The following is a 12,504-nucleotide window of genomic DNA, read 5'->3' as shown; positions in this document are numbered from 1 at the left end:
TCAGAGGGTTAGGCGGGGCTCACGGGGTGGGCGGGGCTCTGCGGGTGAGCGGGACCGGGGCTCCCGGGTGGGCGGGGCTTATTGAGGTGGGCGGAGCTCTCCGGTGCGAGCGGAGCCGACCCTCTCGGCGCTCCCCGTGGGAGGGGCTTCGCGGGCGCGGAGCTTCCACGGCATCCGGGGCTGGGGGGGGGGGGCGGGAGAGGCTTCCAGATGAGAGAGGGTGGGAGTGGCTTGTAGCGGTGGGCGGGGCTTCCTGGCCGAGCGGGGCCGCCCCCCGCGGGCTCCCGGCATGCACTGCGCGGCGCGGTTAGAGGGGCTTTAATGGTGGGCGTGGCCTCGCCCGGCCCCGCCCCAGCCCCTCCCACGTGTCCCCGCCCGGCCCCGGGACCCCCCGAAGCCCCCGGTGCCCTCCCGCTCTGAGGGCAGGGCCGGGGACAGTCACCCACGTGGCGCTGGGGACTGTGGGAGGGTCGCAGTGGGCGGCTGTGCCAGGGGGGACCCCAGGGGACATGGCTGTCCCAGGGGTTATCCTGTCCTGCTGCCAGCCAGTCGGGTCCTGAGGAGCAGGGACCACGGCAGGGACCAGGGCTGAGAGGAATCGTGGCCGAGTCATGATAGGCTGAGACAACGACAGGGACAATGGCAGGGACTGTGCAGGAAGGGATAATGGCAGGGACAGTGGCAGGAAGGGCCCGTGGCAGGGATCATGCAGAACACCGCCGTGGGGACACCCCATGGTGTCACCCCAGGTCCAGGTGGCCCTGGCAGGGCTGGGGGACACTGAGTGCGCCCAGCGTGGGCTAAGCACGCTTAGGAAGGGACATTCCCCTGATATCCCTATCCATGGGCCACCCAGCAGCAGGACCCTCTTGCCATGGCCCTGCAGCGCAGGATGGTCTGCACGGCCCCCCCACTGCAGCATCTGCCCCCCAGGAGGAGTCGCAGGGCTGGGCTGAAGGCTTTATTGAAAAATCCCAAACACACGACGGGTCATTGTTATCATACAATGAAAAACCAAACCAACCCGCCCTGCACCGGGGGGGGGCGGCCCCTGCCCCTGTCACCAGCACTGGGGACACCGCGGGGATCCCCGCCCGTGATACAAAAGGGACAGTGGATTCGGCCGAGGGCGGTGCCACTGTCCCCAAGCCCCCGCTGCCCCCGCGCCGCTCCCCGGCCCCGAGGCCTGAGGTAGTTGGGGGTGCAGGCGAGACCCCCCCCAAAAAAGCAGGGAGGGTGTTGGGGCTCCCCGTGTCCGGCAGGAACGGGATGGTTGGTATTGCATCCGAGGGGAGCCAGCGCGGGGTGCGATGGGGAGGCAGCAGGACCCCCGTGGGGAGCCTCCAGGTCCCCCCAGCAGGCTGGGGGTGGCAGCAGGGCTGGCTGGGGACGCGGGGTCAGCGGGTCCCTGCTCGGTGGACGGCTGCGCTGGGCGGTGGCAGCTCCGAGGCCGCGGCGGTGGTGGCAGGTCCCACTGCCCCGGAGGCTGGGGGATGTCACTGGGAAAGCACGCGGGGACAGCCCAGCTGCTTCCCAAAGGGAGAAAAGGCCAAATCCTGCCCCCAGCAGGGGAGGGACGCTCTGGCCCCAGCAGGAGCACCAGCAGGACCGCAGGGGACGGGGACATCTGGGGGGCCCGGAGGTGGCAACACCCCCCTGCCCTCCGAGCCCCCTGCTCAAGGCACAAAGGTTCCCTGGCTAGTGCCCATCTCTGCCCACGGCCATGCTGGCACCAGTCCCCCCTGCACCCAAGAGGCTGGTGGTGACACCGGGATGGCACCAAAGCGAGCGGGGACAGGGAGCTGCTTGCTCTGGCTTTGGGGTGCTCTGGTTTTGGGGCACCCTGGCTGCCCCCCGAAACCCTCTGTGCTGCCCTAGAGCCACCCCCCCGTCCCCAGGAGCTGGTGGCTTGTGCGGTGGCACCGTGGTGGCCCAACCCCGTGCCCAGCACCTTGCGGAGGGTTTATTGCTGGCATGAACACAGTGATCTGTCGGGGCAGGGCAGCCCAGCTCAGGGGGGCGCTGCGGGGGGCGTTTTGGGAACCTGGGATGTGGGGCAGGAGCTCATGGCAGCGTCCCTCCTGCTGCCGGCCCCTCTCCCGGCTGCTCCCGGCACTCCGGTGTCCCCAGACAGGGTATCCCACGGGAACGCCACCGCCCCACCCTGCAGTGGCCAAAGGCACTCGGTGCCCCCGCCGAGGGGGAGCACACCTAGCACCAAGCCCAGCAGCACCCCAAAAGCTGCCCCCCACCCGCTGGCACCCCCGGGGCCTTCAGCAGGCTCATCCCCGGGGCGGGGGGACGGTCACGCCGAGCCACGGGCTGGGTTAAGGCTGGAAAAGCAGCGAGAGGCAAAAGAAGCCCGAGCGCTCTCGCTCAGCCAGAGCCGGCTCTAAGAGTTCCCAGAATCTGTGCAAAAACAAAACTAAAGGGTTAAAGACCCCCCCGGAGACCCCCCCACCCCCCAGCAGCTCTAATAAATACACGTGCACTTTGCAGAGCCCCCGGCCCCGGGGCCTCGCCGGGTGGCTCCCGGGGCTCCGGAGGCGGCTCCTGGGGGATGAGGGGGGCGTGTGCTTCGGGGAGGCTTCTGCACCGGATCCGTGGGGATCTTCCCAAAAGGCTGCATCGAACGGGGTCCCAGGGGTGTCCCCTGCGAGGCCCCAGGTGTCCCCCGGGGGCTGCTGCTGCCACTGGGGCTACTCTGCAGCTGGAGGGGGAAGAGAGGGTCAAGGGGTGCAGTGCCTCCCAATATCCCACTGTCCCACCCCTCTGGGACCAGCAGCACCCGAGCCCCCTGCCCAGGGGTGATGTGGATCCCACAAGTCGGAGTCTCCAGGGATTTGCCTGTGTGTGCCAACTCCCCCTGGGTTTGTGCCAGCTGGAGTGAAAGCCACGCCTGCCCACTGCCAGGACGGCAGGCAGGGCTTCTCCATCCTGCCCTGCTCCTTCCTGGAGCAGTTTCCCAGCTGGAGCAGGACTGGCAGCACTCACCATCCTCCTCCCAGCCCTCGGCCACTCCGGCCAGCTCGTAGTGCTTCTTGCGCAGCTCCCCCAGCTTCTGCCGCTCCTTCTGCAGCTGGTTCTCCAGCTCCAGCACCCGCACCTGGGGGACACCACCCAGGACATGCCCACCCAGCACCCTGGCACGGGGTGGGGCTGAGCAACCCCCTTTCACACCCGTTATCCCCCCGCTATTGAGCCCAAAGACCACCGAGGTACATCCCACAGGTGCTCTGGTGACAAGCAGACGTGGGGAGGGGTGGGGTTCAGGTGGCTGCTGCCTGTGCAGGCAGGTGAAGGCAGAATGACCCATGTGGGCACCCTGGGAAGAGGAATTTCCTGGGGCTGCCCCGTGCCAGGCAGAGGTGGGTGCTGTGGGGAGGCCATGGGCTGCTGGGGAGGGATTGAGAACCAACTGCATGTGGCTCCTGGGTAAACCCATCTGTGGCCTTCACACCTTGGGTTTCTCCCATGCTGGTGCTGCCTGGGGGCAGCTGGGCAGGGTGACCCCCCCAGCTTGGTGCCCCTCCATCTCTCCCCCAGCCTGGGTAGCCCAAGCGAGACATCAGTGGGTGCATTTCCCAAAATATGGGAACATCCTACCTGTGAGTCCATCTCCTGACGCTTGATCTGGGTGAGTGTCATGCTGGAAAAGTCCATGCTGTCTGTGGAGAAAGACACCACCAGCACCCCTCAAGCTCTACTCCCTGCTTGGACCCCCCAGCAGCTCCCAGGATGCTGGCAGGGTCTGGCACCATGGCAGGGATCCACATGGCAGGGAGTGAGGGGCAGCTGTAGACAGAGACCACCAGGGCACAGCCAGGTGAGGGTGCTGAGGACCAAGAGCAGAGGTTTTGGGGCAGGTCTGTGCTCTAAGCATTAGGCTTGGAGGAAATGACCTCAAGTTGTGCCAGGAGAGGTTTAGATTGGGTATTAGGGCAAATTTCTTCATTGAAAGGGTTGTCAGCCCTGGTACAGGCTGCCCAGGGAAATGGTGGAGTCACCATCCCTGGAAGGATTTTAAAGCTGTGTAGATGGGGCACTTGGGGACATGGGTTTGTGGTGGGCTTGGCAGTGGTGGGGGAGCGGTTGGACTCGATGGTCCTAGAGGGCTTTTCCAACCTAAGTGATTCCATGACTTTACAATCCCTGCAGCCCCACACTCACCTTTCTCCTCCACCTGTGACCTCCCAGCTTTGGTGGAGGCCACCACACCGGCTGTGGCCTGGTTGACCCCCCGGGAGGCTTGTTGGAGCTTGCAAAGGTTGGCGCTGTCCTTGTCTGCCTTCACCTGCCGGGACAGCCAGGAGGGATCACTTACACCCCACCAGCCCTACGATTTGGGGTGACCACAAGGGTGCCCCAGGGTCACACAAGGGTGCCCCAGGGTCACCCCAAACCTCCTACCTTGGAGGCTGCCACCAGCTGAGCGGTGCTGGCCGCGATCTCCCGGGAACAGACCATCAGCTCCTCGAACGTCCCCTTGCCTTGCACCACCAGGTCGGCAGCGTCACTGTAGGAGGGCAGAGAGGGGCTGGAGCATCGTCCTGCCACCCCTGTGTCCCCTCCCTGTGGGCACAGCAGGACTCTGCCATCCTCTCCACGCTCCGGTGACAGTGGCACTTACACCATGACGGTGGCACCCCAGCCCACGGCCTTGGAGGCGGAGATGAGACCCTCGGTCCAGCGGGAATTCTTGGCGTAGAACTCCTTGGGGGATGCTGCTCCCTGCCATGGGGAAAGGCATGGCTGGGGACAGGGGACCCCCCAGACCCCCAGTCTTGGTGGAAAGCAGGAGGTTGGGGTGTCATTTCGGATATGTGTGGGAGCTGGGGAGACACCCAGCACGGGGGGTTGCATGGGAAGGGAGATCAAGGATCCCTGTGACACCCTGGGAATCAGAGACAGGGTGAGACCCTGGGGCTGGGGCAGCAGCCCCTGGCAGCTGGTGGGGACGCTCCAACGGGCCAAGGGTTGGAGCAGCATGTTCCAGCAAGTGTGTGGTAGCCCCTGGCTGGCCAAGCACCTCTGATCTGCACCCCTGTACCAGCTCACCCGTCCACTCTCCACGATCTCTCTCTGGAGGTCCTTGGAGGCCAGGACCAGGACGTGGATGGCCTGCATGAGGCCCGTGCAGGAGCCCAGGATCCTGTGAGACAAACCCCTCTGAGCCCTCTGTGGGGTGCCTGTGGCACCAGTCCCATCCTGCCTGCCCGGCTCTCTCCAGTTCCCCGACCAACACTCACCTCTCGTTCACTTCCAGTTTGACCCCAGTGTCACCGGCCCGTGCCTTGCTCAGCATCTCCTGGTAGGGGGGGAGAGGCTATGCTGAGCCCTGTGCCCGGTGGCAGGCCTGCACAGTGCCCGTGGTTTCCCCATGCACAGGGTGCCCTCACCTCGATGCGGGCAGACGCCGTCTCGATGGCCGCGGCCGTCGCCGCCATCTCCTTGTCCACCAGGTCACCCAGCTCCTCCTGCTTGACGTCCAGCCCTCTGGGACGCAGCTCCTGGGGACGGGATGGGACGAAAGGGAACATCCAGGGGTGGCACAGCCCCTCTGGCGGTGCCCACCACAGCCTGACCCCATCCCACCAGCCCTCCGGGGGCACCCACCTCTGCAATGGTGCTGATCCTGCCCAGGCAGGCTGTCACTGGGCTGCAGTCAGCACCTGCCACTGTCCCTGGGTCTTGCAGGGCACTGAGGTAGCTCAGGGCCTCGCTGCCACACTGCCTGCACAGCTCCAGCAGACCTGTGTTGGCAGCACAGGGGGTGAGGGGGCCGCATGGAGGGATGGAGGTGTCTGGTCCCTGCCTGCCCTGGCATCCTGCCCATCCTGATCCTACCTGTCCCAGCATCCTGCCCAGCTGGTCTCCTGGCACCTTCTCACCCCAGCATCCTTCCCACCCAGTCCCCTGCATTCCATGACCTCGGCCCACCTCGGTCCTGGCCCACCCTAACCCCTGTCTGTTCCAATCCCTGCCCGCTCCAGCATCCTGTTTATCCTGGCCCTGTCTGCCCCTGTCCACCACAGCCCCTTCCCGTCCCAGAATCCTTCCCTGCCTACCCCAGCATCCTGCCCACTCTGTCCCCTGCCTGCAATGACCCTTGTCCACCCCAGCCCCTGCCCACCTTGGCCCCTACCTGCCCCAGAATTCTACTCAGCCCCTGCCCATCCCAGCATTCTGCCCACCAAATCCTCTGCCCACCCTGATCTCCTCCCCACCTTGGCCCTTGGCCCACCCCTGCCTCCTCCCCACCCTGGCATCTGCCCACGCCATGCCCTGCCCGTGGGGCAGCACTCACGGTCAGCGGGTTCCACGGGGGCCACGTGGGAGGTCGCACTGCCCTGCAGGAGGGTGTCGCTGACCAGGTGGGCGAAGAGGGCCAGGCAGGGCAGCAGGGAGCCCACGGCTGCGGGGGGACAGGGGGCACACACCTCAGCCCCCGCCGCGCTGCCCACCCAGCCCTGCATGCCAGGGCTGCCCCTGTGCCCTCCCCCTGCCCAGGGCTGCCCCTGTGCCCTCCCCTTGCCCAGGGCTGCCCCTGTGCCCTCCCCCTGCCCAGGGCTGCCCCTGTGCCCTCCCTCTGCCCAGGGCTGCCCCTGTGCCCTCGCCCCCAGGGCTGCCCGTTCTCACCTGTGCCATCCGACAGGTACTTGCCGTGCGCGTCCCGCAGCCGCTCCACGCACTCGGAGGCTGCCAGCGTGCGGGACAGGAGGCAATCTGCAGGCAGACGGCAGGCAGGGCTCAGCCTGGCCGGCAGGGAGCGGGCAGGCCGGGATAACGCCCGGTTTGGGAGCCTCACCTGCCGAGCCGGTGCAGCCGATGTGGGCGGGATCCTCCATGCGAGCCAGGGCATCCTGCACCATGCGCTCGGCCTCGCGGGCGGTGCCCCGCAGCAGGGATCGCTGCTCCTCGGCCAGGCGCCGCTGCAGCGCCTGCTCTGCGCCCTCCTGCCAACCCCACAGGGCTGTCGGGGGCCCTGCTGTGCCACCGGCATCCCCCTCACCCAGCCCTGCCGAACCCCCGTGGCCTGGAGGGATGGGGCTGCCCCGGGGTACCTTGTCTCTCAGCTGGCTCTGCAGCGACTCCAGCTCGTTCCTGCTGCTCTCCTGCTCCCGGCTGAGCGTGTCCCGCAGCTGCTGCAGCTCCGCCCGCAGCGCTGCCATGTCCTGCCCGTGCCGCTCCGCTGCCTGGCTCAGCCGGTCCCGCTCCTGCTCCAGGCTGCTGATCCGGGAGTTCTGCTCCGCTCCCGCCTGGGGGGGCATGAAATGGTGGTCGGGGCTGTGCCGAGGGTGAACCCTCCAGTCTGGGGTCTGGTTCCTGGTCCAGGCTCGGGCCACCCCCACTGTCCCTGCAGGCGCAGCCCTGCATCACCACCTGGCAGTGATGATCTCACCTGGTGACAACCGAGGCTCCCAGGGAGCCCTTTCACTTTTATTCAGTGAAAATTCACTTTTATCATGACTGTCACCATCCTGATGGAGGAATGGATGTGGGCTGTGGCTGTGGCCTTGGAGCTCTGCCCCATCCCTGTCCTGCTGCAGTGTCTGCCCACCCTGGGAGTGGATAACTGCATTTTCCTGCCAGCTTCTCCCTCCTCCACCAAGCCCAGACATCCCTGCTATGCTCCACATCTCCACAGGCATGGGATACCCTCTGGCATGTCTTGCAGTGTGATGGCACACTGCTGCCTGAGTTTACAATGGGCAGAGTTCTTCCAGGGCTTTTATTCAATGATCCCTGCTGCTGGAGCCCACTGCTCCACATGCTCCTGCACCCAGGAGCACGAAACCCCGTGGTGTGACCATCCAACCCACCCAGATGTGGAGAGGAAGAGGACAGGGTTCTCAGGCCGGTGGTGGGTATCATGTCTCAGAAGGGTAAGGCCTGGCTGCCCACCCCAGGGCTGTGTGAGGGGTTGCAGGGTCCCCCCCCACTCTCTCACCTGCGTGCTGGACTCCAGTGTGCCCTGGAGCACCTGCAGCTCCTGCCTGCTGGCTGCCAGCTCCCGCTTCAGCGTCTCCAGCACCTCTGCCTGCTCCTGAGACTGCGGCAAGGGGAGAGGTTGGCAGCACTGGTGCCCCATGGGGGGGCCCCTGCTCATCCCTGCTGTGCCCCCCCATCCATACTCACCTTCCTCTGTGCCTGCTCGCTCACCCTCTGGAAGGAGTCCTCCAGCTCCTTCTTCTCCCGCTCCACATCCCCCTGGGCCTGCCTGGCCACCGTCACCTGCTTGGTCACCTCCGCATTCTGGCGATGGCAGGGTGAGCTCAGCATCCCCCTGTGCCTGGGGGGGTGCAGCTGGCAGAGGGGGTGCCAGGGGGGTTTTTGGGGAGCCCACCTTGCGCAGCAGGTCAGCGTGGTTCTGCACCAGCTCGCTGTACTTCTCCTTCAGTTTGCTGTAGCGCTGCTCGTTGGCCTGCGCCCGTCCTGCCACGCAGGGACACCAAGGTGAGCCATCAGGCCCCCCCCCAGGGGCTCACCCCCACCCCAGGCTGGTCCCAGCTCCCCCTGCTCACTCTCGATCTCCGTCAGGCTCCGCTGAGCCTTCTCGGTGTCCTCCCGCTGCTTCTTGAGCTCCTCCAGCTCCGTGCGCAGGAACTCGCTCTCGTCCTGCGCCTGCTGCTTCAGGTGCTGCTGCTCGGCCAGCTCAGCCTCCAGCTCGCTGGCACGGCCCCTCAGCTGCACCGCACCCCGCGCGCTCTGCGGGCACAGCCGGGGGCTGACGGTGCCATTCGGGGCCCACCGGGCCTGTCCGATACCCACCAGTGCTGCCCAGTGCCCACCAGTACCATCCAACACCCACCAGTACCATCCAACACCCACCAGTACCATCCAACGCCCACTAGTACCATCCAACACCCACCAGTACTGCCCAATGCCCACCAGTACCATCCAACACCCACCAGTAGCATCCAATGCCCACCAGTACCATCCAACACCCACCAGTAGCATCCAGTGCCCAACAGTACCACTCAATACCCACCAGTAATGCCCAATGCCCACCAGTTATGCCCAATGCCCACCAGCAGCATCCAATGCCCACCAGTACCATCCAACACCCACCAGTAGCATCCAATGCCCACCAGTACCATCCAACACCCACCAGTAATGCCCAGTGCCCACCAGTACCATCCAACACCCACCAGCACTGCCCAATGCCCACCAGTACCATCCAACACCCACCAGTAGCATCCAGTGCCCAACAGTACCACCCAATACCCACCAGTAATGCCCAATGCCCACCAGTTATGCCCAATGCCCACCAATAGCATCCAATGCCCACCAGCAGCATCCAATGCCCACCAGTACCACCCAATACCCACCAGTACTGCCCAATGCCCACCAGTACCATCCAACACCCACCAGTAATGCCCAATATCCACCAGTACCATCCAATACCCACCAGCACTATCCAATGCCCACCAGTACCATCCAACACCCACCAGTACTATCCTACACTCACCTGTACCATCCAATACCCACCAGTATTACCCAGTACCCACCAGTATCATCTGATGCCCACCAGTACTGCCCAATGCCCACTAGTACCATCCAATGCCTACCAGTACCATGCAGCAGCCCCTGCCATGGGTACCACCCCACAGACCCCCAAATGCATCCAGCTGAAGCACTGAGGGTGCTGAGCCCACCCCCTCTGTGGGAATGCAGCCCCCTGGCACACCTGGAGACCCCCAGGGTGGGCAGGGATGCAGAAGCCATTGGGGACAGGGCAGGGCAGAGATGGGGACACCATCTTGCCCATCCAGGGGTAGAGCCACCACCCCACATTGCCAGTGTGAGCCCCTGGGTCTCATCCTGCCCGCCTGGTTGTCACCCACCTCGGCCTTGAAGTTCTCCAGCTCCTCCTTCAGGGCTGCGATCTCCCCGTAAAGCTGCTCGATTAACCGGTCCCTGGGAAGGAGAGACACAGGGCACCTCCTCAGTGCCATGGGGACACGGCCTGGGAGGGGAGGTGTCCCCCGTGCCACCGCGGCTGTGGTGCCGTTCCAGGAAGGGAGGTCCTGGTACGATCCCGGCCTGCTCACTTGTCATCCTTGTTCATCCCGTTCTGGCTGTTGAAGTTGAAGGGGTCGCAGCTGAAGGCGCTGCCGAAGATGTCGTCAAACTTGTTGTCAAACAGGCTCTGCGGGAAGAGCAGGATGGACCTGGAGTGACCCCACCACCACCCGGGAACCCTCACCCCCTCCATGTCCCCAGTGTCACCGCCAAACCAGCTCACAAGCTGCCTGGACACTGGGGCTGGATCCCCCCACTGCTCCCAGGGCACTGAATGTGTTGAACTGCCATGGGGCATCTCTGGTCCACCCCCACCTAACTCCCAGGGGGAGAAGATCCCCAAAGCCATGTCACCACACGCTCCTCCTCCTCCTCACTCAGTGAGGGAACAACCTTTGGTGGAGAGGAGGGTGAAGACCTAAAGTGGCAGATGCTCAAAGCCAAACCTCTCCTCGCCCATCACTGGAGGGCACCACACCACTGAGCAGCACTGGGAGACAAATCCAGGCTGGCTCAGCCCTGGCAGCACCCAGCTGGGACATCCAGCACCCAGCTGGGATATCCAGCACCCAGCTGGGACATCCAGCACCCACTCACCCCCCGGCAGTGACACTCCCCAGTTCCCAAAGCCACCCCTGCTGTCTCAGCCCCCACCACGGTGTGGATTTGGAGAAGTAACTCCGGGCTCGGAGCTGGAGGGCCCGTGCCACCCTCACCTGCGAGGCCGTGTCCATCTCCACCAGGTCTGTGATGGGCTCGCTGTCAGGGGAGGACGCCTCAGCAGGGATCACCACCACGGGGCTGATGTGCTCCGACAGCGCCGAGGCTCGCAGGAAGTTGGGGGGGTTCTGGGGAGGGACGGCAGCAGGGTGAGGGCAAGGGCTGGCACTGCTGCATGAGGGCATGGCTGGGTGAAATCCTGCCCCAGAGCTGAGCTGGCCAGGCCTTGATCCATGGGAATGGAGCCAGGACCCACAAGGATGGAGCCAGGACCCACGGGGATGGAACTAAGACCCACAGGGATAAAGCCAGGAGCCAAGGGGATGGAACCAAGACCCACAGGGATGGAACCAGTGTCCACAGGGATGGAATCAGGACCCACAGGGATAGAGCCAGGACTCGCAGGATGAAACCAGAACCCACAGGAATGGAGCCAGGATGCACAGGAAGGAAAGCAGAACCCAGAGGGATGGAGCCAGGACCCACAGGATGGAACCAGAACCCACAGGATGGAACCAGAACCCACAGGATGGAACCAGAACCCACAGGGATGGAACCAGAACCCACAGGGATGGAACCAGAACCCACAGGGATGGAACCAGAACCCACAGGGATGGAGCCAGGACCCATGTGGTTGGAGCCAGGGCCCGCAGGGATGGGACCAGGACCTGCAGGAATGGAACCAGGGTCCAAGGAGAGGGAGCCAGGACCCATAGGATGGAGCCAGGACCCATGGGGATGGCTCTAAGCAAGGGCTTTTTTCTCTCTTTGGTGAGAGAAGGGATCCCAGCCCCTGGTCAGACAGCAGCTCCATCCCACAGGACGCCACTCAGAGAGGGATGCAAGGATGATCCTCAAGGCCCATGAGCCTCACGTTGCCACCAGCCCCAGGAAGCCAGGTACGGTGACAGGTGGCTTTTTTGGGGCCTCCCCCAGCGCCACCCACCCCAGAGCTGCCCCTGGCCACGGGGACAGGGAGTGTGGGGACTGGGGACTGTGGGGTCTCACCTCTGGCAGCTGCGGGATCTGAATCAGCCGCTTGAAGTACTGAAGGTTGCTGGAGCGATAGAAGAGGTCCTTGAGCCTGGAAGGGACAGGGAATGGTGAGGGATGGCTCTTGTCCAGCCTGGACAATGTGGGGAGCTCCAACCCCTTGCCTGGCTCCAGGTGTCACCTGGCTGGAGGGGACTGTAGTGTGTGCTGCCACCAAACCCACTGCCAGCCTCCCACCCTGGGAAAAAACTGACTGCTGGAGGATTTATCCCATAAACCCAGGGCCTGGTGGGCAGGGAGAAGGACCTGGAACTTGAGCAACCTGGCCTAGCGGAAGGTGTCCCTGCCCACAGCAGGGGGTTGGACTGGATGATCTTCAAAGGTTGCTTCCAACTCAAACTACTCCCTTCCCACCCAAAGCCCCCACGAGCAGGTGTGGGGCTTCCAGCCTGGAGCCAACATCTGCAGTTCCCACAGTTCATCACCTTCAGTTCCCACAGTTCATCACCTTCAGTTCCCACAGGAGCATCTCCCCCAGGAGCAGGGTACTTCCCTCCAGGATTTCCAGTTTTGGGGAGGAGCAGCAGTGCCCAACCACACCAGTTCTGGCTCCCATCCCTCTCAACCACCTCAGCACCCCAGCTGGGATCTCAGTGATGTTGATACCTGTCCCAAGGTTAGTCCCTGGGGGGTCGGAGCCCACGGCCAGCCCTGATATCTGCTGTTTGCAGTTTGTGACCTTGGTTTTGAACCAAGCTGTCCCTC

At 64.4% G+C, this 12,504-nt stretch overlaps 1 protein-coding gene across 4 annotated transcripts in view; it reads right to left on the bottom strand.

The window, feature by feature from the left end:
• Window positions 1–955: 955 nt before the first annotated feature.
• Window positions 956–12,504, bottom strand: part of HIP1 (huntingtin interacting protein 1) — a 46,457-nt gene continuing 34,908 nt past the window's right edge. For all 4 annotated transcript variants that reach the window (XM_051809577.1, XM_051809578.1, XM_051809579.1 and 1 more), the window contains exons 10-31: window positions 11,755–11,830; window positions 10,743–10,874; window positions 10,056–10,153; window positions 9,849–9,921; window positions 8,526–8,709; window positions 8,348–8,436; window positions 8,140–8,256; window positions 7,952–8,053; window positions 7,065–7,259; window positions 6,809–6,956; window positions 6,640–6,726; window positions 6,308–6,415; window positions 5,617–5,753; window positions 5,400–5,510; window positions 5,250–5,308; window positions 5,059–5,152; window positions 4,631–4,731; window positions 4,411–4,516; window positions 4,171–4,294; window positions 3,607–3,668; window positions 2,995–3,106; window positions 956–2,710 (exon numbers count right to left, since the gene is read on the bottom strand). In XM_051809577.1, the coding sequence (XP_051665537.1) occupies window positions 2,700–2,710; window positions 2,995–3,106; window positions 3,607–3,668; window positions 4,171–4,294; window positions 4,411–4,516; window positions 4,631–4,731; window positions 5,059–5,152; window positions 5,250–5,308; window positions 5,400–5,510; window positions 5,617–5,753; window positions 6,308–6,415; window positions 6,640–6,726; window positions 6,809–6,956; window positions 7,065–7,259; window positions 7,952–8,053; window positions 8,140–8,256; window positions 8,348–8,436; window positions 8,526–8,709; window positions 9,849–9,921; window positions 10,056–10,153; window positions 10,743–10,874; window positions 11,755–11,830 (2,326 nt within the window). In that variant the 3' untranslated portion in view covers window positions 956–2,699. The remainder of the gene's footprint in view (window positions 2,711–2,994; window positions 3,107–3,606; window positions 3,669–4,170; window positions 4,295–4,410; window positions 4,517–4,630; window positions 4,732–5,058; window positions 5,153–5,249; window positions 5,309–5,399; window positions 5,511–5,616; window positions 5,754–6,307; window positions 6,416–6,639; window positions 6,727–6,808; window positions 6,957–7,064; window positions 7,260–7,951; window positions 8,054–8,139; window positions 8,257–8,347; window positions 8,437–8,525; window positions 8,710–9,848; window positions 9,922–10,055; window positions 10,154–10,742; window positions 10,875–11,754; window positions 11,831–12,504) is intronic.

Source organism: Manacus candei, unplaced genomic scaffold (genome assembly GCF_025592945.1).
Source record: "Manacus candei isolate 608988 ecotype Guabito, Panama unplaced genomic scaffold, ASM2559294v1 h1tg000076l, whole genome shotgun sequence".
Classification (NCBI taxonomy): Eukaryota; Metazoa; Chordata; class Aves; order Passeriformes; family Pipridae; genus Manacus; species Manacus candei.
The sequence above is the reverse complement of the archived record's forward strand: the minus strand, read 5'-3'. Positions and strand labels throughout refer to the sequence as shown.